The sequence below is a fragment of the Thalassophryne amazonica genome, chromosome 15, assembly GCF_902500255.1.
Source record: "Thalassophryne amazonica chromosome 15, fThaAma1.1, whole genome shotgun sequence".
Classification (NCBI taxonomy): Eukaryota; Metazoa; Chordata; class Actinopteri; order Batrachoidiformes; family Batrachoididae; genus Thalassophryne; species Thalassophryne amazonica.
The window spans coordinates 49,631,110-49,656,375 of NC_047117.1; the positions used below are offsets into that span (position 1 = coordinate 49,631,110).

General features: G+C 41.2%; 2 protein-coding genes across 5 annotated transcripts in view; both read right to left on the reverse strand.

Moving 5' to 3' along the window:
• Nucleotides 1-9,890, reverse strand: part of pnpla6 (patatin-like phospholipase domain containing 6) — a 224,248-nt gene extending 214,358 nt beyond the window's left edge. For all 3 annotated transcript variants that reach the window (XM_034187299.1, XM_034187301.1, XM_034187298.1), the window contains exon 1: nt 9,826-9,890. The gene's annotated coding sequence lies outside the window, so the exon portion shown is untranslated. The remainder of the gene's footprint in view (nt 1-9,825) is intronic.
• Nucleotides 9,891-11,089: 1,199 nt separating this feature from the next.
• atp5pd (ATP synthase peripheral stalk subunit d) overlaps nt 11,090-25,266 on the reverse strand; it is a 30,415-nt gene continuing 16,238 nt past the window's right edge. For both annotated transcript variants that reach the window (XM_034188772.1, XM_034188771.1), the window contains exons 3-6: nt 19,576-19,672; nt 11,538-11,609; nt 11,368-11,430; nt 11,090-11,266 (exon numbers count right to left, since the gene is read on the reverse strand). In XM_034188772.1, the coding sequence (XP_034044663.1) occupies nt 11,135-11,266; nt 11,368-11,430; nt 11,538-11,609; nt 19,576-19,672 (364 nt within the window). In that variant the 3' untranslated portion in view covers nt 11,090-11,134. The remainder of the gene's footprint in view (nt 11,267-11,367; nt 11,431-11,537; nt 11,610-19,575; nt 19,673-25,266) is intronic.

The window sequence follows — 25,266 nt, forward strand, 5'->3', positions numbered from 1 at the left end:
ACATACACATACGTACACATATACATACACATACGTACACATACACATACACATACGTACACATACACATACACATACGTACACATACACATACACATACGTACACATACACATACACATACGTACACATACACATATATATATACGTACACATACACATACGTACACGTACACATACACATACGTACACATACACATATATATATACGTACACATACACATATATACGTACACATACACATATATACGTACACATATATACGTACACATATATACGTACACATATATACGTACACATATATACATACACATACACACACATACATACACATATATACATACACATACACATATATACATACACATACACATATATACATACACATATATACATACACATACACATATATACATACACATATACACATATACATACATATACACATATACATACATATATACACATACACACACATACACACACATACACACACATACACACACATACACACACATACACACACATACACACACATACACACACATATATACACATACACACACATACACACACATACACACACATATATACACATACACACACATACACACACATATATACACATACACACACATACACACACATATATACACATACACACATATATACACATACACACATATATACACATACACACATATACACATACACACACATATATACACATACACACACATATATACACATACACACATATATACACATACACACACATATATACACATACACACATATATACACATACACACATATATACACATATACACACACACACACACATATACTCAAAATTATAAACGCAACACTTTTGGTTTTGTTCCCATTTTGTATGAGATGAACTCAAAGATCTAAAACTTTTTCCAATCAATCAATCAATCAATTTTTTTTATATAGCGCCAAATCACAACAAACAGTTGCCCCAAGGCGCTTTATATTGTAAGGCAAGGCCATACAATAATTATGTAAAACCCCAACGGTCAAAACGACCCCCTGTGAGCAAGCACTTGGTTACAGTGGGAAGGAAAAACTCCCTTTTAACAGGAAGAAACCTCCAGCAGAACCAGGCTGAGGGAGGGGCAGTCTTCTGCTGGGAGTTTGTCCACATACACAATATCACCATTTCCCTCAAATATTGTTCACAAACCAGTCTAAATCTGTGATAGTGAGCACTTCTCCTTTGCTGAGATAATCCATCCCACCTCACAGGTGTGCCATATCAAGATGCTGATTAGACACCATGATTAGTGCACAGGTGTGCCTTAGACTGCCCACAGTAAAGGGCCACTCTGAAAGCTGCAGTTTTATCACACAGCACAATGCCACAGATGTTGCAAGATTTGAGGGAGCGTGCAATTGGCATGCTGACAGCAGGAATGTCAACCAGAGCTGTTGCTCGTGTATTGAATGTTCATGTCTCTACCATAAGCCGTCTCCAAAGGCATTTCAGAGAATTTGGCAGTACATCCAACCAGCCTCACAACCGCAGACCACGTGTAACCACACCAACCCAGGACCTCCACATCCAGCATGTTCACCTCCAAGATCGTCTGAAACCAGCCACTCGGACAGCTGCTGAAACAGTCGGTTTGCATAACCAAAGAATTTCTGCACAAACTGTCAGAAACCGTCTCAGGGAAGCTCATCTGCATGCTCGCCGTCCTCATCGGGGTTTTGATCTGACTCCAGTTCGTCATCGTAACCGACTTGAGCGGGAAAATGCTCACATTCGCTGGTGTTTGGCACGTTGGAGAGGTGTTCTCTTCACGGATGATGCAAAGGAGATGTGTTGCACTGCATGAGGCAAATGGTGGTCACACCAGATACTGACTGGTATCCCCCCCTCATGAAACAAAACTGCACCTTTCAGAGTGGCCTTTTATTGTGGGCAGTCTAAGGCACACCTGTGCACTAATCATGGTGTCTAATCAGCATCCTGGTATGGCACACCTGTGAGGTGGGATGGATGATCTCAGCAAAGGAGAAGTGCTCACTATCACAAATTTAGACTGGTTTGTGAACAATATTTGAGGGAAATGGTGATACTGTGTATGTGGAAAAAGTTTTAGATCTTTGAGTTCATCTCATACAAAACGGGAGCAAAACCAAAAGTGTTGCGTTTATATTTTTGTTGAGTATATATACATATAAAAACATATACATACACACACATACGAGGTCTATTAGATAATAAACTGACCCTTTTATTTTTTTTTTTAACTATATGGATTTGAATGATGTGTGATTACACCAATCATGCTTGAACCCTCGTGCGCATGCGTGAGTTTTTTCACGCGTGTCGGTGACGTCATTTCCCTGTGGGCAGGCCTTGAGTGAGATGTGGTCCCGCCCTCTCGGCTGAATTCCTTTGTTTCACACGCTGCTCGAGACGGCGCGCGTTGCTTTATCAAAATTTTTTCTGGACCTGTGAGGAATATCCGAGTGGACACTATTCGAGAAATTAAGCTGGTTTTCGGTGAAAAGTTTAACGCTCATGAGAGATTATGGGGTGTTTCTGTCGCTGTAAGGACTTCCCACGCAGCGTGACGTCGTGCAGCGCTTCCAGGCGCCGTCGTCGGCCTGTTTCGACCTGAAAACATCCTAATTTAAGGCTTAATTCACCCAGGACGTCGTGAGAGAACAGAGAAGATTCAGAAGAGGCCGGCATGAGCACTTTATGCGGACATTCCACTGTTTAAGGACATTTTTTAATGAAAGACGTGCGGGCAAATTCGCCGAGTCGTTTCCGTGACGACTCGGCAAATCTGTGTGCGCCGCGAAAGGAAAAACACCTCCGTGTTGAAAACCATTTGTAAAATTCAGGCAGCTTTTGATGGCTTTCAACAAGTGAGTAACTGAGAAATTGTTTAACAGCTTGGGCATGTTCCAACTTGCCCGTTAAAGTTTCCAACGGAGGTGTTTTTCCTGTCGCGACCCCCCGCGGTCGGGTCCGGCCCGACATGCGACTCTGCCCGCACGTTCTTTCATTACAAAATGTCCGTTAACAATGGAATGTCCGAATAAACTCCTCATGCCGACTTCTTCTGAAAGTTCTCTGTTCTCTGACGACTTACTGGGTCAACAGAGCCTGAAATGTGGAAGTTTTCAACTTGAAACGGCGAGACGCTGCTGCCTCTAAGCGCAGATCGCTGTCAGGCGCCGTGGGCCGTCCTTACAGCGACACTACCAGACCAAAATCTCTCATCAGCCGTTAAAATCTTTACCGAAAACCAGCTGAATTTATCGAATGGTGTCCACTCAGTTGTGCCTTACAGTTTTGAAAAAATTTTGATCAAACAAAGCAGCAGTCTCTGAGCCATTCCTAAACAATGAAGAAAAAAAAAAAATTGATGAGAGGGTGGGCGACTCCTCACTCAGACTGCCCACAGGCGAATGACGTAACCGACAGGCGTGAAAAAACTCTCGCATGCCCACGAGGGTTCAAGCATGTCTGATGTAATCACACGTGATTCAAATCCATATGGTTTTTGAAAAAAATAATAAGGTCGGATACTTTTCTAATAGACCTCGTATATACAACCCCTGGCAAAAATTATGGAATCACCGGCCTCGGAGGATGTTCATTCAGTTGTTTAATTTTGTAGAAATAAAGCAGATCACAGACATGACACAAAACTAAAGTCATTTCAAATGGCAACTTTCTGGCTTTAAGAAACACTATAAGAAATCAAGAAAAAAAGATTGTGGCAGTCAGTAACGGTTACTTTTTTAGACCAAGCAGAGGAAAAAAATATGGAATCACTCAATTCTGAGGAAAAAATTATGGAATCACCCTGTAAATTTTCATCCCCAAAACTAACACCTGCATCATATCAGATCTGCTCGTTAGTCTGCATCTAAAAAGGAGTGAACACACCTTGGAGAGCTGTTGCACCAAGTGGACTGACATGAATCATGGCTCCAACACGAGAGATGTCAATTGAAACAAAGGAGAGGATTATCAAACTCTTAAAAGAGAGTAAATCATCACGCAATGTTGCAAAAGATGTTGGTTGTTCACAGTCAGCTGTGTCTAAACTCTGGACCAAATACAAACAACATGGGAAGGTTGTTAAAGGCAAACATACTGGTAGACCAAGGAAGACATCAAAGCGTCAAGACAGAAAACTTAAAGCAATATGTCTCAAAAATCGAAAAATGTACAACAAAACAAATGAGGAACGAATGGGAGGAAACTGGAGTCAACGTCTGTGACCGAACTGTAAGAAACCGCCTAGAGGAAATGGGATTTACATATAGAAAAGCTAAACGAAAGGCATCATTAACACCTAAACAGAAAAAAACAAGGTTACAATGGGCTAAGGAAAAGCAATTGTGGACTGTGGATGACTGGATGAAAGTCATATTCAGTGATGAATCTCGAATCTGCATTGGGCAAGGTGACGATGCTGGAACTTTTGTTTGGTACTGTTCCAATGAGATTTATAAAGATGACTGCCTGAAGAGAACATGTAAGTTTCCACAGTAATTGATGATATGGGGCTGCATGTCAGGTAAAGGCACTGGGGAGATGGCTGTCATTACATCATCAATAAATGCACAAGTTTATGTTGATATTTTGGACAATTGAAAGGATGTTTGGGGATGATGAAATCATTTTTCAAGATAATGCATCTTGCCATAGAGCAAAAACTGTGAAAACATTCCTTGCAAAAAGACACATAGGGTCAATGTCATGGCATAGGGTCAATGTCAATGAGCAGATCTGATTTGATGCAGGTGTTAATTTGGGGGATGAAAATTTACAGGGTGATTCCATATTTTTTTCCTCTGTAACCGTTACTGACTGCCACAATCTTTTTTTCTTGATTTCTTATAGTGTTTCTTAAAGCCAGAAAATTGCCATTTATATATATACACACCTTTGATCCCTCAGGCATCACTGCATTAAAAACCGACATCATTGTGTAAAGGATCTTAACGCGTGGGCTCAGGAACACTTCAGAAAACCATTGTCAGTTAACACAGTTTGTCAAGTTAAAACTCTACCATGCAAAGCGAAAGACATAATCAACAACATCCAGAAACACCGCCGCCTTCTCTGGGCCCGAGCTCATTTGAAATGGACAGACGCAAAGTGGAAAAGTGTACTGTGGTCTGATGAGTCCACATTTCAAATTGTTTTTGGAAATCATGTTGTTACCAGTGCAAAGTTCAAAAGCCAGCATCTGTGATTGTATGGGGGTGTGTTAGTGCCCATAACATGGGCAACTTACACATCTGTGATGGCACCATCAATGCTGAAAGGTACATCCAGGTTTTGGTGCAACACATACTGCCATCCAAGCAACGTCTTGTTCAGGGACGTCCCTGCTTATTTCAGCAAGACAATGCCAAGCCACATTCTGCACGTGTTACAACAGTGTGGCTTCGTAGTAAAAGAGTGCGGGTACTAGACTGGTCTGCCTTAAGTCCAGACCTGTGGCACATTATGAAGCGCAAAATACAACAATGGAGACCCTGGACTGTTGAACAACTGAAGCCGTACATCAAGCAAGAATGGGAAAGAATTCCACCTACAAAGCTTCAAAAATTAGTGTCCTCAGTTCCCAAACACTTACTGAGTGTTGTTAGAAGGAAAGGTGATGTAACACAGTGGTAAACATACCACTGTCCCAGCTTTTTTGAAATGTGTTGCAGGCATCAATTTCAAAATGAGCAAATATTTGCTCAAAAACAAAGTCTATCAGTTTGAACATTAAATATCTTGTCTTTGTGGTGTATTTAATTGAATACAGGTTGAAGAGGATTTGCAAATCATTGTATTGTGTTTTTATTTACATTTTACACAACATCCTGACTTCATTTGAATTGGGGCTGCATAATAACCATATAATAAATGAATTATTAACCTCGCTTGCTCGGTCTATACGGGATTATCAGATCCGTTTTTCACACGGACCTCGCTAAAACTCGGCACATACACCTTGTCTGATATTTTCCCGTACAGACCTCACACTCTGTTAATAACCTTTTAATATTTACAGTGTGTGTGAATGGTTTTAACATTTGTAACAGTCTGAACTGTTCACATGAGGACTGCAGCTTTCAGTTGTTGAGCCAATCAATGAACAGCATCACTGAACATATGTTGACTTATGAATAACTTACAAGAAACATATGTCAACAATCACATAACTTACCTACAAAGTATGGCCCACGTATGCGGGACGTATCAGCCATATGCTGGCAAACATTGAAAATATTCTGCATGCCAAAAACATTTTGACATACTCACCGTATTACGACGCATATCGGCGTGCTTCAATGTGCTCTTAACTTATACAAAACTTATCCATAACTTATTAGATGTACGCCAGCATTTTTAATATGGTCAGCATACACTGGCTAAATCATCATGGTGTGACAGGGGTGCTATAGGGGTAATGGACATAAAACAGCAGCTACTTTGTACCGACATCAGCCACCTTTGACCTTTGAAGTGAATCAAATCTGTTAAACTTAGCATAAATTTCTGTCTCTAGTTAAGCCACATAAACACAAATAGAAGTGATTTTTTTTAATGAACGTGATCATACATTGATGTGTTGATCTCTGGAACCAAGCTACATACAGATCACTAGATATACAAACCAATCACATGTAAATGGGGGCGTCAGATTCAGCTCTTTCGGATGTTAATGTGGGCATTGTTTAAATGTCAAGGCAAATGAATTAAGAATTAATGATTAGAACGTAGTAATTATCAAACGACCAAAATGGCTTCATGTGCCATTCCCTTTGAATCTTGAGTACTTTATGACATCAAAAAGCTCAGCAGATAGAGTTCAGAAGCACTACTCCACACTGCTCAGCGTGGCGCTCTCGTTGGAGTGACATTGCTGCTATTTTGGCATTGTGGGATAGCTCGCCGGACTACTTTCACCACACTGCTCAATGTATATGACTATGAGTGGTGAAATCATTAGGATTTTCCTGGTGAAAATGAAATCAACACAAATGCAGTGGGCAATGCAGAATGTGTCTTTTCCCAGATAGATCTCCTAGTGCAACTTCTTGTTCTGACTTTAAAACAAAGTTTACACCCAAGTCTTTCATCATCAACTGTAAATGGAAATCAAACCATTCCAATCATTTATTTCTTTATCTGTGACAATGTTCAAATCCAGGCTGAAAACTGTTCTTTTCAGCTTGGCGTACGACAACTGAGAGTCATCTATTTGCCCTCTTCTCCTTAAATGTAGTTTTGAAATGATATTTATGTTTTTATGATTTGTGTGTCTTGTGATTTTATCTGTATCTTGTAATTTTTATGAAGCTGTGAAGCACTTTGAATTGCCTCGTGTACGAATTGGGCTCTATAAATAAATTTGCCTTGCCTTGCCTTCTTCTGCATCAAACTCCATCGTCTCAATGTTCACAAGTTGAGCTTAAGCAATAATAGGTGAAGTTGCTCCAAAACGTAAATGTTTATTACGGCCACTCTTAAAACTTCAGTTACCTTTATAATTTTATTATTGGTACATTTTAAATTGATTTAGATGAGATATCCTCATTATCTCACAGGAATGACCGTTGGGGTTTTACATAATTATTGTATGGCCTTGCCTTACAATATAAAGCGCCTTGGGGCAACTGTTTGTTGTGATTTGGCGCTACATAAAAAAAATTGATTGATTGATTGAATATATCACAATTATCTGGGAACTACTTTTTGCACAGGAATTAATCAAGCACATCGGCGCGTACTAACACAGAACATACAGAAACTGTGTATCATTGTTAGTCCAAAACGAGAGCGTCCACTGCCTGAGCTAGTGGCGTGCGTGAGAGTACGACACTAGAGGTGGGCGATACCGGGAATTTTGGTATTGATCCAATACCAAGTATACTCAACAAAAATATAAACGAAACACTTTTGGTTTTGCTCCCATTTTGTATGAGATTAACTAAACGATCTAAAACTTTTTCCACATACACAATATCACCATTTCTCTCAAATACTGTTCACAAACCAGTCTAAATCTGTGATAGTGAGCACTTCTCCTTTGCTGAGATAATCCATCCCACCTCACAGGTGTGCCATACCAAGATGCTGATTAGACACCATGATTAGTGCACAGGTGTGCCTTAGACTGTCCACAATAAAAGGCCACTCTGAACGGTGCAGTTTTGTTTTAATGGGGGGGATACCAGTCAGTATCTGGTGTGACCACCATTTGCCTCATGCAGTGCAACACATCTCCATCGCATCATCCGTGAAGAGAACACCTCTCCAATGTGCCAAACGGCAGCGAATGTGAGCATTTGCCCACTCAAATCGGTTACGACGACGAACTGGAGTCAGGTGGAGACCCCGATGAGGAAGACAAGCATGCAGATGAGCTTCCCTGAGACAGTTTCTGACAGTTTGTGCAGAAGTTCTTTGGTTATGCAAACCGATTGTTCCAGCAGCTGTCCGAGTGGCTGGTCTCAGATGATCTTGGAGGTGAACATGCTGGATGTGGAGGTCCTGGGCTGGTGTGGTTACACGTGGTCTGCGGTTGTGAGGCTGGTTGGATGTACTGCCAAATTCTCTGAAACACCTTTGGAGACGGCTTATGGTAGAGAAATGAACATTCAATACACAAGCAACAGTTCTGGTTGACATTCCTGCTGTCAGCATGCCAATTGCACGCTCCTTCAAATCTTGCGACATCTGTGGCATTGTGCTGTGTGATAAAACTGCACCTTTCAGAGTGGCCTTTTATTGTGGGCAGTCTAAGGCACACCTGTGCACTAATCATGGTGTCTAATCAGCATTTTGGTATGGCACACCTGTGAGGTGGGATGGATTATCTCAACAAAGGAGAAGTGCTCACTATCACAGATTTAGACTGGTTTGTGAACAATATTTGAGAGAAATGGTGATATTGTATATGTGGAAAAAGTTTTAGATCTTTGAGTTCATCTCATACAAAATGGGAGCAAAACCAAAAGTGTTGCGTTTATATTTTTGTTGAGTGTAAATACAGGCCCAGTATCGTATCGTCGATACTGATACTTTTTCATATTTAAGCGTCATAGATCCAAAGGATCCGAAAGACCTAGGATAGAATTTTGCCAAACATTGCACGTGACAACAAAGTACTTTATCACAATCAACATTTTTGTTTCAGAAAATATCACTCAACACAACTTAAAACAAAATCTCCTGAGGTAGAGGGCTGACAAACCACAACACAAAGCTTGAGTATCGATCTTTTTACACGAGGATCGTTCAATATCAGTACCAGCATTGGTATCGATATTATCGATATTAGGATCGATCCGCCCACCTCTAAACGACTACACTGTGAGCTAAACAAGCATCAAAGGAAAGTCTCAGCTCAGAGCTGTCAATCTAGGCAAGGTGTGGAATGTGTGATACACATCTAGAAATAAGGTGGGCACTGATAAAATGAGTGCGGTTTACTAAAAGAAAATGAAACATTCACCGGTCAGGACAGAGCTGCGACACTGTGGTGGCTACGTTAATTGCTTATGCTTGTTTACAATCACCGGAATTACAAAGTACAATTTTACTACAAATTGGGATTAATAGTTTTGTTAAAATCATCCTTTGTGTTTCTGGTTGTCCCATATGACCTCCACAGAACGTTATGACAAACATGAACGGATTACTAGAGTAATTTCACAGTTCATTCCTCGCCAAAGCTCACTATTTTAACAAGACACACGACTAGAACCGTAAACACGATATATAAAGCATGCCATTAATAAACATGTTATTAGAATGTTTTTACCCGAGCTCAGACTCCCGTCAATCGCTGGTGTCACGCACGCGCAAATCTTTTCTGAAGCCTCGCCTCTCCTACAGCCCTACAACTCCGGGCCAATCAAGAACTGAGATGCGCTGACGGTCGTCCAATCAATGCGAGAAGGCTGAGGCAGTGGCCAGATGTCCCGCCCATGTCCATATTGGAATTCAGTATTCGGAGGATAGAACCCACCCGTGATTGGGTAACAGCATTGATTGATATGTCGCCTTAACCTATAAACGCAGACAAAGTTCAGCAAGAAGTATTATTTTAATAACTTGGGCAATGCTTGAATCAAGTCCAGTCAAAATAATCGGTTGAGCAGCGTCAAAACTTGGTTTTAATAAAATTTCAAAAAATTATGACGAAAGTAGATTAAAACAACTTCATTCTGTGTCATATCGATACAGTACTGGATTTATAGTCTTAATCATGGTAAAACTGAAATAACTGTGCCCCCTTCTGTTCTATAACGATACAGAGAAGTCATTAAAAGACTACGACGGCCTTTCTAGGAAAATAAAATGGAGAAATTATAAACTTTTACATCCCTGTCCGTGTTGTACCATTACACCATTATACTTAATTTGCTCATAATTCTGACTTGACAGTACTTATTCACCAGATAATTTTCTCTCCATGCATTTGATCTTTTATTTAGTTATTAAAGTATAGCGTGAAAAGACACAAAGCACCCTCATTGAAAAGTGCCACAAAATTTGACAAGGCTCATGACGCCAAAGCTTTTAAAACACACAAAAGCAGAGAAAAAGCATACGCCGAATGAGTCAGTGGAGCCACAAATAAACTACTGCATACTCAGCTTTGAAATTTGTTTTGTGAGCACCGCAAATTTTCTGGTTTTGCCCATATTAGTATATTTTAAATGGAATTTGCACTTATTCCTGTATATGTTATTGTAAATAGGAACAGTGACATAGTGGGCCATGTCTGTGCTTGTTTAGGTGGCCACATGAAAAGTAGACCTTTACAGTCACAAAGTCATCCAGTGACCACGAAGGTCACTGTTGTTCACATTCATTCCCGTCAAGTACGTTTCAGGTACTAGCAACTTCAAATTGATGGTGTAGAGAAAGAAGCCAGCTATACTCAGCTATAGCAAGTACATATGCTTTTGAAGTCTCCTTTTCAGTTGACCATCTTTGAATCACAGAAGAAACATACACTACACACTTCAGACCAAGAGGAATACAACAGATGTCAAGCAAATCATAACTTCAGCCTGTTCTCTTTTAAATACAGAATCTTTATTGTGAGTTGACAGCAAAAAGGATTACAGTTCTGATATGGGCTTATGGGGCCAAAATGGGTACTTTTCCTTGTCCAACTTGGTCTCAGGGAAGGCTTCCATAAATTCCTCATTGGTCATCTGATCAAAGGGAATCATGTTCTTAAACCTTTCCAGCTGAAAACAAAAGCATAGAAAAAGAACAGTAAAGTTATGAATCCAAAGAGAATAAAGGACTTCACTATATATTTATCAGCTGTTATACTTCATAATTTCACCTCTTTCTCGAACTCAGCAATGCGAGACTTTGAGCTTTCAATGTAGGCTAATGCACTTTTGTTCTGTTTGGTAAAAAAAAATAATTCCTGTCATTAATATTGTTTGCTTTTAAAAGCCCCTATTACACAAGTGGTTAATCATTCAGATAGAAATTGATTTTGACACGTACAGCCTCAGCTTCCTGTGCATTGATGGCACTCGTCTCTGTGTCGACAGGTTCAGGGACTTGCAGGGCCTTGAACTGTGTAGATGAAGAAAATGAACATTTCAGTCTCAACTTACAACAGCAAATTATAAATTAACTCTGACATTTGCCTAATGTTGACTAAATAAGCACATTAGCTGACAGGCTCCTCAATATTATTTGACTTTTCCAGCTCAAGTAAAAGTACAAAAGTATTGGCAAACCTTGCTTAAAATACCACCAACAAAAACAATGTACTCATCATGCAGACAGGCCAGTTTTCAAAACAATATCCATTCATCTTGAACCGCTTATCCAGCATCGGGTCCAGACGTTCCTTTGCTGGGTCACATCTACCATCTCTGACTGGGGGATCCTGAGGTGTTTACAGGCCAGTGTGGAGATACAATCTCTACACCTAGTCCTGGGTCTTTCCCAGGATCTCCTCCCAAATGGACGTGCCTGGAACATCTCCCTAGGGAGGCGCCTAGGGGGCATCCTTACCAGATGCCTGAACCACCTCAGCTGGATCCTTCCAACACGAAGGAGCAGCGGCTCTACTCTGAGCTCCCCATGGATGACCGAGCTTCTCACCCTATCTCTAAGGGAAACACCAGCAACCCTCCTAAGAAAATCCATTTCAGCCAGTTGTACCCACGATCTAGTTGTTTCGGTCATGACCCAACCCCTCACGACCATAGCAGAGAGAAGGAATGAAGATTGACCAGTCGATTGAGAGCTTCGCCTTTTATCTCAGCTTACTTTTCATCACAACAGTACAGTAGAGCAAATGCAATACCGCCTCTGCTGCGCCAATTCTCCGGCCAATCTCACACTCCATTGTCCCTTCACTTGTGAGCAAGACCCCCAAGGTAGCTGAACTCTGGGGCAAGACTGCATTCCCTAACCAGAGTAGGCAATCCATTGGTTACTTGCTGAGAACCATGGCCTCAGATTTAGAGGTGCTGATCCTCATCCCACCTGCCTCACACTCTGCTGCGAACCGATCCAGTGAGTGTTGGAGGCCACAGGCTGCTGAAGCCAACAGGACTACATCATCTGCAAAAGGCAGTGATGAGACCCTGAGCCCACCAAACTGGAACCCCCCGCCCAACTACGCCTCGATACCCATGAATATCACAAACAGGATTGATGACAAGGTGCAGCCCTAGTGTAGGCCAACCCTACCGGAAACGAGTCAGACTTAGTGCTGAGAACCCAAACACAGCCATCACGTTGTGAGTATAGAGATTGGATGGCCCTGAGAAGGGACCTCCTCACACCTTACTTCTGCAGCACCTCCAACAGTATATCTCACAGGGTACTCGATCATATGCCTTTTCCAAGTCCATGAAACACATGCAGACTGGATGTTCAATCAGATTCAGGTCTGGGCTGTGGCTGGGCTACTCAAGAACATTCACAGAGTTGTCCTGAAGCCACTCCTTTGATATCCTGGCTGCGTGCTTAGTGTCATTGTACTGCTGAAAGATGAACCGTTGCCCCAGTCTGAGGTCAAGTGCGGTCTGGAGGAGGTTTTCATCCAGGATATCTCATACATTGCTGCATTCATCTTTCCCTCAATCCTGACTAGTCTCCCAGTTCCTGCTGCTGAAAAACATCCCCACAGCATGCTGCCACCACCATGCTTCACTGTAGGGATGGTGCCTGGTTTCCTCCAAAGATGATGCCTGATTTTCACTGTTCAATCTTGTCTCATCAGATAAGAAAATTTTGTTTCTCATGGTCTGAGAGTCCTTCAGGTGCCTTCTGGCAGATTCCAGGTGAGCTGTCATTTGCCTTTTACTAAGGATTGGCTTTCATCTGGCCACTCTACCATACAGGCCTGAATGGTTTATTGCTGCAGAGATGGTTGTCCTTCTTAAAGGTTCATCTCTCTCCACAGTAGAATGCTGGCGCTCTGACAGAATGATCATCGGGCTCTTGGTCACCTCCCTGACTCAGGCCCTTCTCCCCCATCACTCATTTTAGATGAGGGGCCAGCTCTAGGAAGAGTCCTCGTGGAGCCAAACCTTTTCCACTTATGAATGATGGAGGCCACTGTGCTCACTGGGACCTTCAAAGCAGCAGAAATGTTTCTGTACTCTTCACCAGATTTGTACCTCCAGACAATCCTGTCTCAGAGGTCTATAGACAATTCCTTTGCATTCATGCTTGGTTTGTGCTCTGACATGCACTGTCAACTGTGGAACCGTATACAGTGAGGAAAATAAGTATTTGAACACCCTGCGATTTTGCAAGTTCTCCCACTTAGAAATCATGGAGGGGTCTGAAATTTTCATCTTAGGTGCATGTCCACTGTAAGAGACATAATCCAAAATAAAATAAAAAAATAAAAAAAATCCGGAAATCACAATGTATGATTTTTTTTAATAATTTATTTGTATGTTACTGCTGCAAATAAGTATTTCAACACCTGTGAAAATCAATGTTAGTATCTGGTACAGTAGCCTTTGTTTGCAATTACAGAGGTCAAACGTTTCCTGCAGTTTTTCACCAGGTTTGCACACACTGCAGCAGGGATTTTGGCCCATTCCTCTACACAGATCTTCTCTAGATCAGCCAGGTTACTGGGTTGTCGCTGACAGACACGGAGTTTGATCTCCCTCTAAAGATTTCCTATTGGGTTTAGGTCTGGAGACTGGCTAGGCCACTCCAGAACCTTGCTATGCTTCTTACAGAGCCACTCCTTGGTTATCCTGGCTGTGTGCTTCGGGTCATTGTCATGTTGGAAGACCCATCCACGACCCATCTTCAATGCTCTAACTGAGGGAAGGAGGTTGTTCCCCAAAATCTCGCAATACGTGGCCCCGGTCATCCTCTCCTTAATACAGTGCAGTCGTCCTGTCCCATGTGCAGAAAAACACCCCCAAAGCATGATGCTTCCACCCCCATGCTTCACAATAGGAATGGTACTCAGCATTCTTCTTCCTCCAAAAACGGTGAGTGGAATTAAGACCAAAAAGTTCTATTTTGGTCTCCTTTGACCACATAACTTTCTCCCATGACTCCTCTGGATCATCCAAATGGTCATGGGCAAACTTAAGACGGGTCTGGACGTGTGCTGAATTAACCAGGGGAACCTTCCGTGCCATGCATGATTTTAACCAATGACGTCTTAGTGCATTACCCACAGTAACCTTGGAAACAGTGGTGCCAGCTCTCTTCAGGTCATTGACCAGCATATCCCATGCAGTTTTGGGCTGATTCCTACCTTTCTTAGGATCACTGATACGCCACGAGGTGGGATCTTGCATGGAGCCCCAGTCCAAGGGAGATTGACAGTCATGTTTAGTTTCTTCCATTTTCTAATAACTGCTCCAACAGCTGATCTTTTTTCACCAAGCTGCTTGGCAATTGCCCCGTAGCCCTTTCCAGCCTTGTAGAGGTCTACAATTTTGTCTCTGGTGTCTTTGGACAGCTCTTTGGTCTTAGCCATGTTAGTAGTTGGAGTCTTACTGATTGTGTGGGGTGGACAGGTGTCTTTATGCAGCTAACGACCTCAAACAGGTGCTTCTAATTTGGAATAGTAAGTGGAGTGGAGGTGGACTTTTTTGAGGCAGACTAACAGGTCTTCGAGGGCCAGAACTTTTGCTGATTGGCAGGTGTTGAAATACTGATTTGCAGCAGTAACATGCAAATAAATTATAAAAAAAAAAATCATACATTGTGATTTCCAGATTTTTTTTTTTTTTTTTTTTTTTTTTTTTTTTTTTTTTTAAGATTATGTCTCTCACAGTGGACATGCACCTAAGATGAAAATTTCAGACCCCTCCATGATTTCTAAGTGGGAGAACTTGCAAAATCACAGGGTGTTCAAATACTTATTTTCCTCACTGTATGTAGACAGGTGTGTGCCTTTCCAAATCATGTCCAATGAACTGAATTTACCCCACGTGGACTCCAATTATGCTGTAGAAACATCTCAAGGATGATCAGTGTAAACAGGATGCACCTGAGCTCAATTTTGAGCTTCATGGCAAAGGCTGTGAACACTTATGTACACATAATTTCTTTAAGATTATATATATATATATATACACACACACACACACACACACACACACACACACACACACACACACACACACACACAGAAATTGCTAAAATCTCAAAAAATGTTTTCCACTGTCATTATGGGGGATTGTGTGTAGAATACTGAGAAACACAAAAATCATTTCATCCATTTTGGAATAAGACTAACATAAAATGTAGAAAAAGGGGAGCACTGTGAATACTTTCACACACGCATGCACAGTCTTACATGAAGTGGGAGTTCACAGCAGTGTTACTTCTGCTTTTTGCCAGTCCCTAGCAAGTTTCGCGGTCATTTCCAGCATTCTTTCTGCTACTCAATCACCATTTTTGCCTGCATACTTTTGCAGTTTAAATTCTGAGGTGGTAGAGTAGCAGCATTCAGTTGTTAAAAGTACAGGTAGTGATATTTTGTGGCAGTAGATAATACAATAACATGCTTTTGGAGGGCGGTATGCATTTTCTGAGTCCCTCCGTCCATGCCCAGTCACCAAAAATGACAGCTATTCGCCCGAATTAGATGAACAATGACAATAATGTCATTTCAAAAGGCACAACACCCAGCAAACGCATACATAAAAAGTTGGCTCACTTTAACTTTTGTCACATTGGCTGGTACCGTGTTTCTCTCCAAATTTGCCAGTGCGTCGTCATCAAACTGGCTGCTTTGCCTGCTGTTCATTGTCAGACTATCCATGAGAAAATCATCTGTAAATCCATATTGGGACCAACACACACTTCTCGCCTTTTCATCTTTTCGTCTGTGGACAGTTCTTGGGCTGCGCGCTATGACGTCATCAGTTTATGCACAGCGGGCGGGTACTGGGCTACCCCCCCACTACTGCAGGCAGGTATAGCCAGGTAGCGTAAATGTAAATCCATGCTACCGGCCCAGCAATGCCTCAGTAAGTGATAACGATGCATTATATTTTTCACATGTACTGTAAGCCACAAGACCAGCCAAATGACTAAAAAAAGAAAACTTGTATTTTACAATTTACAGTCCAGAAACCACAGTAGCTGCGATTGTGCATAATTTTTTTCTCTACATTGACATTCAAATCATGGGCTCATCAGGTGACCTGAATAACATTTTTTACATCGTTCATTGTTGCTCTTTGTCCTTTTCACTGTAATCTACAACTGGTGTACATGAAAATGCCACAAACAAAGCAGGCAAACATGCAGACAGGGATCCTCATAAGCCACACCCAGTCCGCAGAAGACCAAAATCAACAAGACAAACAAACGCAGCCAAAATACAACACTGAGTTACAAATTACTGCAGCTAACAACTAGACAAAGTCCAGATATTGCAAATTGCACCAGAGCCCATATTAAAGTGTGCAAGACGCCAAGGAGTACTGCTGAACAGACCAAAGAAGGAAAGAATTTAGAAACACAAAGCACACCAATTGCTTATGTACAGGCTGGCTATATGTCTTAGGAACTTACTGAAGCGCCCACAAATTCTCAAGGTGTCCCACAGAGCAGCTTGATCAACTGAATAAAACAGTTTGTGAAAAATCGAACAGGACTGCAAGGAAAAACTACCAAAATTTATGCTTGCATTCAATGTGTACTTTCAGAGCTAGGATACTTCAGTGATACTTATAGGATACTTCCCAGACTGTCATTTATTTATTTTAAAACTTGTTTGGCTGGTCCTGCATCTTAAATTTGGACATATATGAAAAACAAAACAAAACTGCATTGTCAGCTACAACCACAAAATGGCACCACCTATACACATGGCACATTGCTCCTGTGGGAACTATGGTTCACACTCAGGATCAGAAGGTGGCAGAAAAGGGCCATTAAACTGGGTGCAGACCAACGTAAAACAAAATTATTTGAATGAGAACGAGTGCTGGGTGTTAGAGAACGAGTTAAATTAATAAATCATGACCTCAAACTGGGGAAAAAAAAATCATATTAAACAAATAGAGGGAATAACCTACATTGTACGTGACAATGAGAAGCTCAGCTAGGCTACAGTAAGGCTAAATACAACATTTTAAAAAGATATGCGGGAGTTTTAAAACAATTTCATGAGATAACCAGGCACAATTTTAGCACAGAACATTTTCCTTTGCTTAGTGGTGACAAGAAGCAGTTCTTTGTGCCTCGTACAACAACACTAATTAGTCCAGAAGCTTCTACTCATTAACACCGTGTTTGCATTATAAATAAAATTTAATTCATTTTGCTACTTATTACATGAAACAATAGCACAAAGTTTAAAAAATAAATGGAATTTGTATACTGGTGTGACTGTCATGTGTTTATTTTTTTCTTCCTCATGATGCATTTTTGGACAGATGCAACTAATACTCCAGTGTAATATGAGGTCTACTAGAAAAGTATCCGACCTTTTAATTTTTTTTCAAAAACCTGATGGATTTGAATCACATGTGCTTGCATGAGCCATCTTCTGTCACAGTGGAATGTGCCGAAAAAGTGCTGATGTCCACCTCTTCCGCAATTTCTAAGACAGTCACACGACGGTCCCGCATCGCCACAGCGTTCACTTTGGAAATGATCTGGTCATTTCTGCATGTTGATGGCCACCCGGAGCGTGGCTCGCTCTCCACCGTTGTGCGGACATCTTTAAACCGGTTGTACCACTCCTTAATCTGTGTGATGCCCATAGGATTGTCACCGAAAGCCGTCTGAATAATCCGAATGGTTTCCACCTGGCTGTCGCCCAGTTTCTGGCAAAATTTGATGCAGTCGCGCTGCTCCAGTCGTTCCGCCATTTTCCTTGCAAAGAAAAAACGACGAGACTCCACCCATCCTCACACAAATGCTGCTTACCAGCAAATGACACAATCGACAGGCGTGAAAAAACTCACGCATGCACACGAAGGTTCAAGGTTGGCTCATGCAAGCACACGTGATTTAAATCCATCAGGTTTTTGAAAAAAATAAAAAGGTCGGATACTTTTCTAACAGACCTCGTATATAGTCCATAAAATATGGGACTCAATCTGACAGAGTAACTCTTGCAAATACTTTGCCTGGTAGAGAGCATTGTAAAACCCATGTAGTTGTTGCAATGCAGACAACCACTTTTTCCTTTCTAGAGAGGGACAAAAAGACCTTTTTTTCCCCAATATGTTGGAATGACATCTGTCTCCTAGATGGAAGCAAAGATTGCCTGCAATGCCAGGAGAGCAGCATTTCCATCTGTTTGGAGAAGTTTAGCCTCAACACTACAGATCCCTGTAGTTATACCTGTCCTTTGCAGATGACTGGTGGATCACCCACCAGCACCCCAGTGGTGTCCATCATCCTGGCAGGACAATCAGACTTCTACAACTGCTTACAGTAGCCAGCCAAATGGGACAGTACAGCAGAGTCATCTGTCTGGACTGTGTCACCACTTACCGCGACTGTGGTGGGAGGATGTGTAGGTTTCATTTTTCTGTAGGTAGGGCAGGAGGTCACGGGTCCACAGATGGTGTGACCTGCCACCTACTTGCATATTCCACTAACAAATGCCTCATTTATCCTCAGTGCTTTCACAGCAAGCTGTCTCCACCCCTTACACAGACCGGAATTTCCACCAAGCCGTACACTGCAACTTTTTGTGCATTCAGAAATGCAAAACAGCATTTTGTGAAATTTTGACAGCTTTTGGGATCTTGGTGCAAAACATCTACTTTCTAACAGGATGAGTTGTGTGTCCATATTTCCATGTAAGCAGATATGTGGGACCAGCATTCTGGTTTCCAAGATGGACAGATTTTTTTATACAAATAAACATCATAATCAATCAACAAGTCCAAATAATGTGAATATTATGTACCTGTGGTTTTAACAATGAATGGTGACCTACTTTATTTGTCTGTAAGCTGCACTGTGTACATTTTAAGATGTATATTTATTACATTACATATCTGTATGTAGTTTCAAAAGCAGGATTGAAATCTCCACAACAGATGAACATTACCCACAAGCTCACCTTCTTCTCAAACTCATCCACCAGTCCAGGTTTGGCCACTGCAGTCCTGTAGTAAGCCCAGTCGATGGCAGGAGGAGTCTGTGGCAATGAAGCCAATCTGGCAACAAAGAGATTGATGAAACAAGTCAGATGATACCAAAGATAAAGTCAGCAAATTAAGAACACCAGTGATACTAATACAAATAACTATATATATATGTATATATATAAATATAAACGCAACACTTTTGGTTTTGCTCCCATTTTGCATGAGATGAGCTCAAAGATCTAAAACTTTTTCCACATACACAATATCACCATTTCCCTCAAATATTGTTCACAAACCAGTCTAAATCTGTGATAGTGAGCACTTCTCCTTTGCTGAGATAATCCATCCCACCTCACAGGTGTGCCATATCAAGATGCTGATTAGACCCTATGATTAGTGCACAGGTGTGCCTTAGACTGCCCACAATAAAAGGCCACTCTGAAAGGTGCAGTTTTGTTTCATGAGGGGGGGATACCAGTCAGTATCTGGTGTGACCACCATTTGCCTCATGCAGTGCAACACATCTCCTTTGCATCATCCGTGAAGAGAACACCTCTCCAACGTGCCAAACACCAGCGAATGTGAGCATTTGCCCACTCAAGTCGGTTACGACGATGAACTGGAGTCAGGTCGAGACCCCGATGAGGATGACGAGCATGCAGATGAGCTTCCCTGAGACGGTTTCTGACAGTTTGTGCAGAAATTCTTTGGTTATCCAAACCGATTGTTTCAGCAGCTGTCCGAGTGGCTGGTCTCAGATGATCTTGGAGGTGAACATGCTGGATGTGGAGGTCCTGGGCTGGTGTGGTTACACGTGGTCTGCGTTTGTGAGGCTGGTTGGATGTACTGCCAAATTCTCTGAAACGCCTTTGGAGACGGCTTATGGTAGAGAAATGAACATTCAATACACGAGCAACAGCTCTGGTTGACATTCCTGCTGTCAGCATGCCAATTGCACGCTCCCTCAAATCTTGCGACATCTGTGGCATTGTGCTGTGTGATAAAACTGCAGCTTTCAGAGTGGCCTTTTATTGTGGGCAGTCTAAGGCACACCTGTGCACTAATCATGGTGTCTAATCAGCATCTTGGTATGGCACACCTGTGAGGTGGGATGGATTATCTCAGCAAAGGAGAAGTGCTCACTATCACAGATTTAGACTGGTTTGTGCACAATATTTAAGGGAAATGGTGATATTGTGTATGTGGAAAAAGTTTTAGATCTTTGAGTTCATCTCATACAAAATGGGAGCAAAACCAAAAGTGTTGCATTTATATTTTTGTTGAGTATATATATATATATATATATATATATATATATATATATATATATATATATAGCCTAAGCATGATACAGCTACACTCAGGAGAGTTTAAATTTAACCCAATTTCAACATAAACCCTATTCAGATGAGATTAATTTTATACAGGGAGGTGGAGTCAATTTTTCAACAGGACACTAATATTTACAGCAAATTGTGAGGGAACACACAGAGGTGAGGAGCTGAATCACATGATTTTGTAGCTGTGCTGTGTGAACATACTGATCAAGAAACTGCATGAATAAAACTCAATCATGAATGTAAAGTCTGTGTGAATGTAAACCTCTCACCTGCTCCTACACAGCTCTGCAGGGGTTGATAATGTGAGAACATTTTTATTACCCAAGGCCAAACTATGGCCATCGGGTATTGCAAAGGCTTTGGGTCTGTCCTTAGCATAAGTCCGGTCCTATGACTGCCAGAGTCTTAATTTTTGGGACACAGACCTTGGACAAGTTCAAACATGACTAACCTTTACCTATTTTAAGAGGTCAAAACATCACATTCTGTTTCCAATTTTTATGCTATGAATCATGCAAATCCCTGTTTTTTTTTTGTTTTGTTTTTTTTTTTGGGGGGGGGGGGCAGCTAATCAGAGTAGAGAGGCACAGTGAAGTCACTGGCTGCTAATTCAACCCACTCCAAAACAGTTGCCTTTCTGTGTAAATATGACATGTTGTTCATATATTATGTAAAAGCTAGAGAGAAATAAACCCTTCCAAAACTGAAAACACTTTTTATAACCTGATAACACCTCTGGAGTGATTTACAAGACATGTCACGGATGTCAGCATGCATCACACGCAGTCAAAGGTAACTTCAGCGCTTTTTAAAAGCTCATGTATGCCACATGCATGCCCTGCTGTAGACACGGTTAAAACATAAGTAAAATATTATGATTGATTACAGAGGTGAATATATTAATGATACACAGATAACACAATAAAAATAAATGCTTATTTCCATTGTGGTCCTTGTGAAATTGCCACGTGAAAAAATAAAGGGGCTTGATTGAACATGTACAAACTCTTAATAATTACTGTAAATAATACATGCGTGTGTACACACACACATATACATATATATATATATATATATATATATATATATACACACATTTTTTGGCATCAGGATACCAATTAACCCGTTTATGCCCAGATTATTTTGTTTGTTTGTCTTATAAGTGGAAAAAGTTTGAGATTTGTTTTATTGTGAGCAGAAAATGACAGTGATACACTTCGGCAATAATTGTTGTCAGTGGGGCAAAACGGATTAAACAACTGCAAATTATAAAGAAGATAATGCTCATACGGCCAAGGGCATTTTAGCAGTGTGTTATATTTTAGTTTGATAGCACATAAAAGCTGCAGCTCTTTGTATTCTATTTTTATTTACATTTTACACAACGTCCCAACTTCAATAGAATTGGAGTTGTACATTTACAATTATATTATGGACGTATTTACATTGAGCTTAACTATATAAAATCATGCAAGCACACACACTTAAGATATAGATGACTTACTGCCCCCTGCTGGAATGGCATGCGAGTCCAGAATGTAAATATTAATGTTCATTGTTCAGTGTTGTCAGCTAATCTATGTAGCTTGTCTAAAAATATTAATCATATCAATGATCAGTTTTGGCCCTATTCATCCTTGACCCAAAATACATAAGCATACCAAACTGCAAATGTCAGCTCTCAACAGTTAGTGCATCATCAAAATTACACACACACACACACACACACACACACACACACACACACACACACACACACACACACAGCATTTTGTGTTTCTACAATCTGCTGTAAGCAGGTGCTTTTAATGTGATAGACAGTGGCAGAAGGCATGAAAAGCACTACATATTTCACTTATGGTACCAACATGGTACTAAAGTCACTCATGGCAACAGCAACACACTTATCTAAAGTGACTAAACCAAATTAACTACAAAAACACAATTAATCAATAACATTGTTTAACAAACCACAATAACATTTAAAACCTCAAAACCCAAATTCCCATGGTGCATCGCAGCACAATGTCCCTTGTTTAGTGGTTAGATAAAATCGCTAGTTTCTCAACAAATATCTGTCTTGTCAACTTTCCATTTTCGCAGCGTTCATCCTTGACCCCAAATACATAAGTATACCAAATGGAAAATATCAGCTCTCCCCAGTTTTTGCATGATCAAAGGTATGCACACACACGCACACAGAGGCTACTTGGCTATTGTAATATAGACAATAATACCTCTGAGTGTTGTTATGGAACTTAACTGATTAAACGTTGTTCCTCCAAATGCTGCCACTGTTACCAGTGTAGCAGACCGAACGGTCTACCCTAAAAATTGGGTCTGCCCTACCTTCATTGAACATGCGTCATTTTGGAGCTTAGCAGCTTGTCTAAGACAGTCTCTTCACCCAAAGCGATCAAATGGATTAAAGGGATTATTAACCGTCAGATGACAAGGTAAAACCTCTTAAATCATTCTAAAGTCAGTTTTAAGCAGAAACGAGGCGATACTCCATGATGCTTTGAAATGACCGACGCGCAGTGAACACATCAGCTAGCAGCTCATTTAGCTGTGGCGCTCTGATCGCTTGTTGTACAAAAGATTCAGATATCTGTTGCTGAGATAGATGATGACTGGAGTGCAGTTTGAAGCAAAAACGACGTGATAATAGGTGAACCGCGGCTAATGACGCATGCACAGTGAAGGCAGGGTGGAACAATTTTTAGGGGGGGCTGTTCAGTCGGTGACACCTGCAAGCTGAAGTTACAGTCCCTTGTGTAAAGGAAAAACAATAATATCCTTTGTGCGTTGTTTTTGTGGTTATTCACTGATTAAGCACTTTCCTACAAATGCTGTCTTTCTTTGCCGCTGTCACCATCTGTTACTGACTGAGCTTCTCTCCTCCTGCCGGTGTCATGCGCACTATGAAAGAGGGGACTGATCAGACAAGGGGCCCGATCAGATCGCGACACTGAGGCAATGTCGTCCTTCACTCTGCCCACAGGCCTGACTGATGAGACGTTCCTTCTCCACTCAACTTGCTCCTGCTGCTCTTCCAGCCTGGATCCAAATGACAAGATGTTCACTTGCTTTGGGCTGTCTGCTGGAGCATCTTTGAAGCCCAGTTGCCGTAGAAAATCACTAACAAATACAAACTCTCTTACTACAAGAAAACAAACATAACATACAAAGTTGGATTTTGCTAATTTACTGAGCAATTGTTTCCCTTAAAAGAGTTGCATTACTTTTATGTTTTAAATTGCTAAAACAACAACAACAAACTTTACCAAGCAAGAGTGCTGTCCTCAATGAACAAAATCGCATAAAGGCATCATTACCTTCACAATTCACATACTGTACCTGAGTTTTGGAAAAAATACTTAAGAATAACCTGTGTGACGTATTTCTTTTTTGTATAATCTATCAGACTGCTTTGAGAAATATTGAAATAATTTTTTTTTTTTTTTTAAAAGCACCGCTCATGTTTTTCAGCACTGCAACAGCTGAGATGAATGCTCTCGCACTAAAACGCTGAAGGTGACAAGTTAAAGGTAGGGTAGGTAAGTCTGTTCAGAAACACTTTTTGTTATATTGGGTGAATTGGTCAGTCTGTCCTAACAGTAGTCAATACATTATGTATTCAGAAAAAGGAACAAGGGAAAGGGGGGGGGGGAATCAGACGTCTGTAGCAGCTGTAGGATCGATAAAACTCCGAACAGTATAAGCCCCGCGGTGCGCTCTCAAAAATCAGATGCCTTCATGTCTAGTTCTTCCTGCTCACATCACCAGGCTCAATGCCCCCCTCTGTCCCTCCCTCCTCCACTCGCGCACACTCATCTCGTTTCACCAAAGAAGTTCACTTTGGTACAATGGCAGAGGGAATACAGCTGAAACTACCACTTCCACTGTTACGTTTAACGGCTCACCCTGATAGAAAGCCAAGGAAAAGAAAGCCGAAGGCAGAAAAGGCTGCAATGAAAAAGGCTCGGGATAAAGCAAGAGGTCAGACGAGAGTCAACATCGGTACAGCATTTTCTCGGTGCAAACAACTGAGGCATTGTACTATATTGTACTTTCAAAAAGAAAACATTACAATAATACAGTTTACTTAAGGCCCCCTGACATGAGCATGTCTTTAAGAGCACGCATGTCATGATGATCCCACCCGGACGCCGTTCTTTGTTGTACCGGCTGCCATGCGTTCTGCGCTGGATGCTGTGTATATAAAATAATTATTTAGTGTGGGATTAATCATTTTCTCTGCAAACTGGTCGTTCAAAACGGCTGTAATCGCTTCCTGAATCACAGAGGACTGCAGAAAGC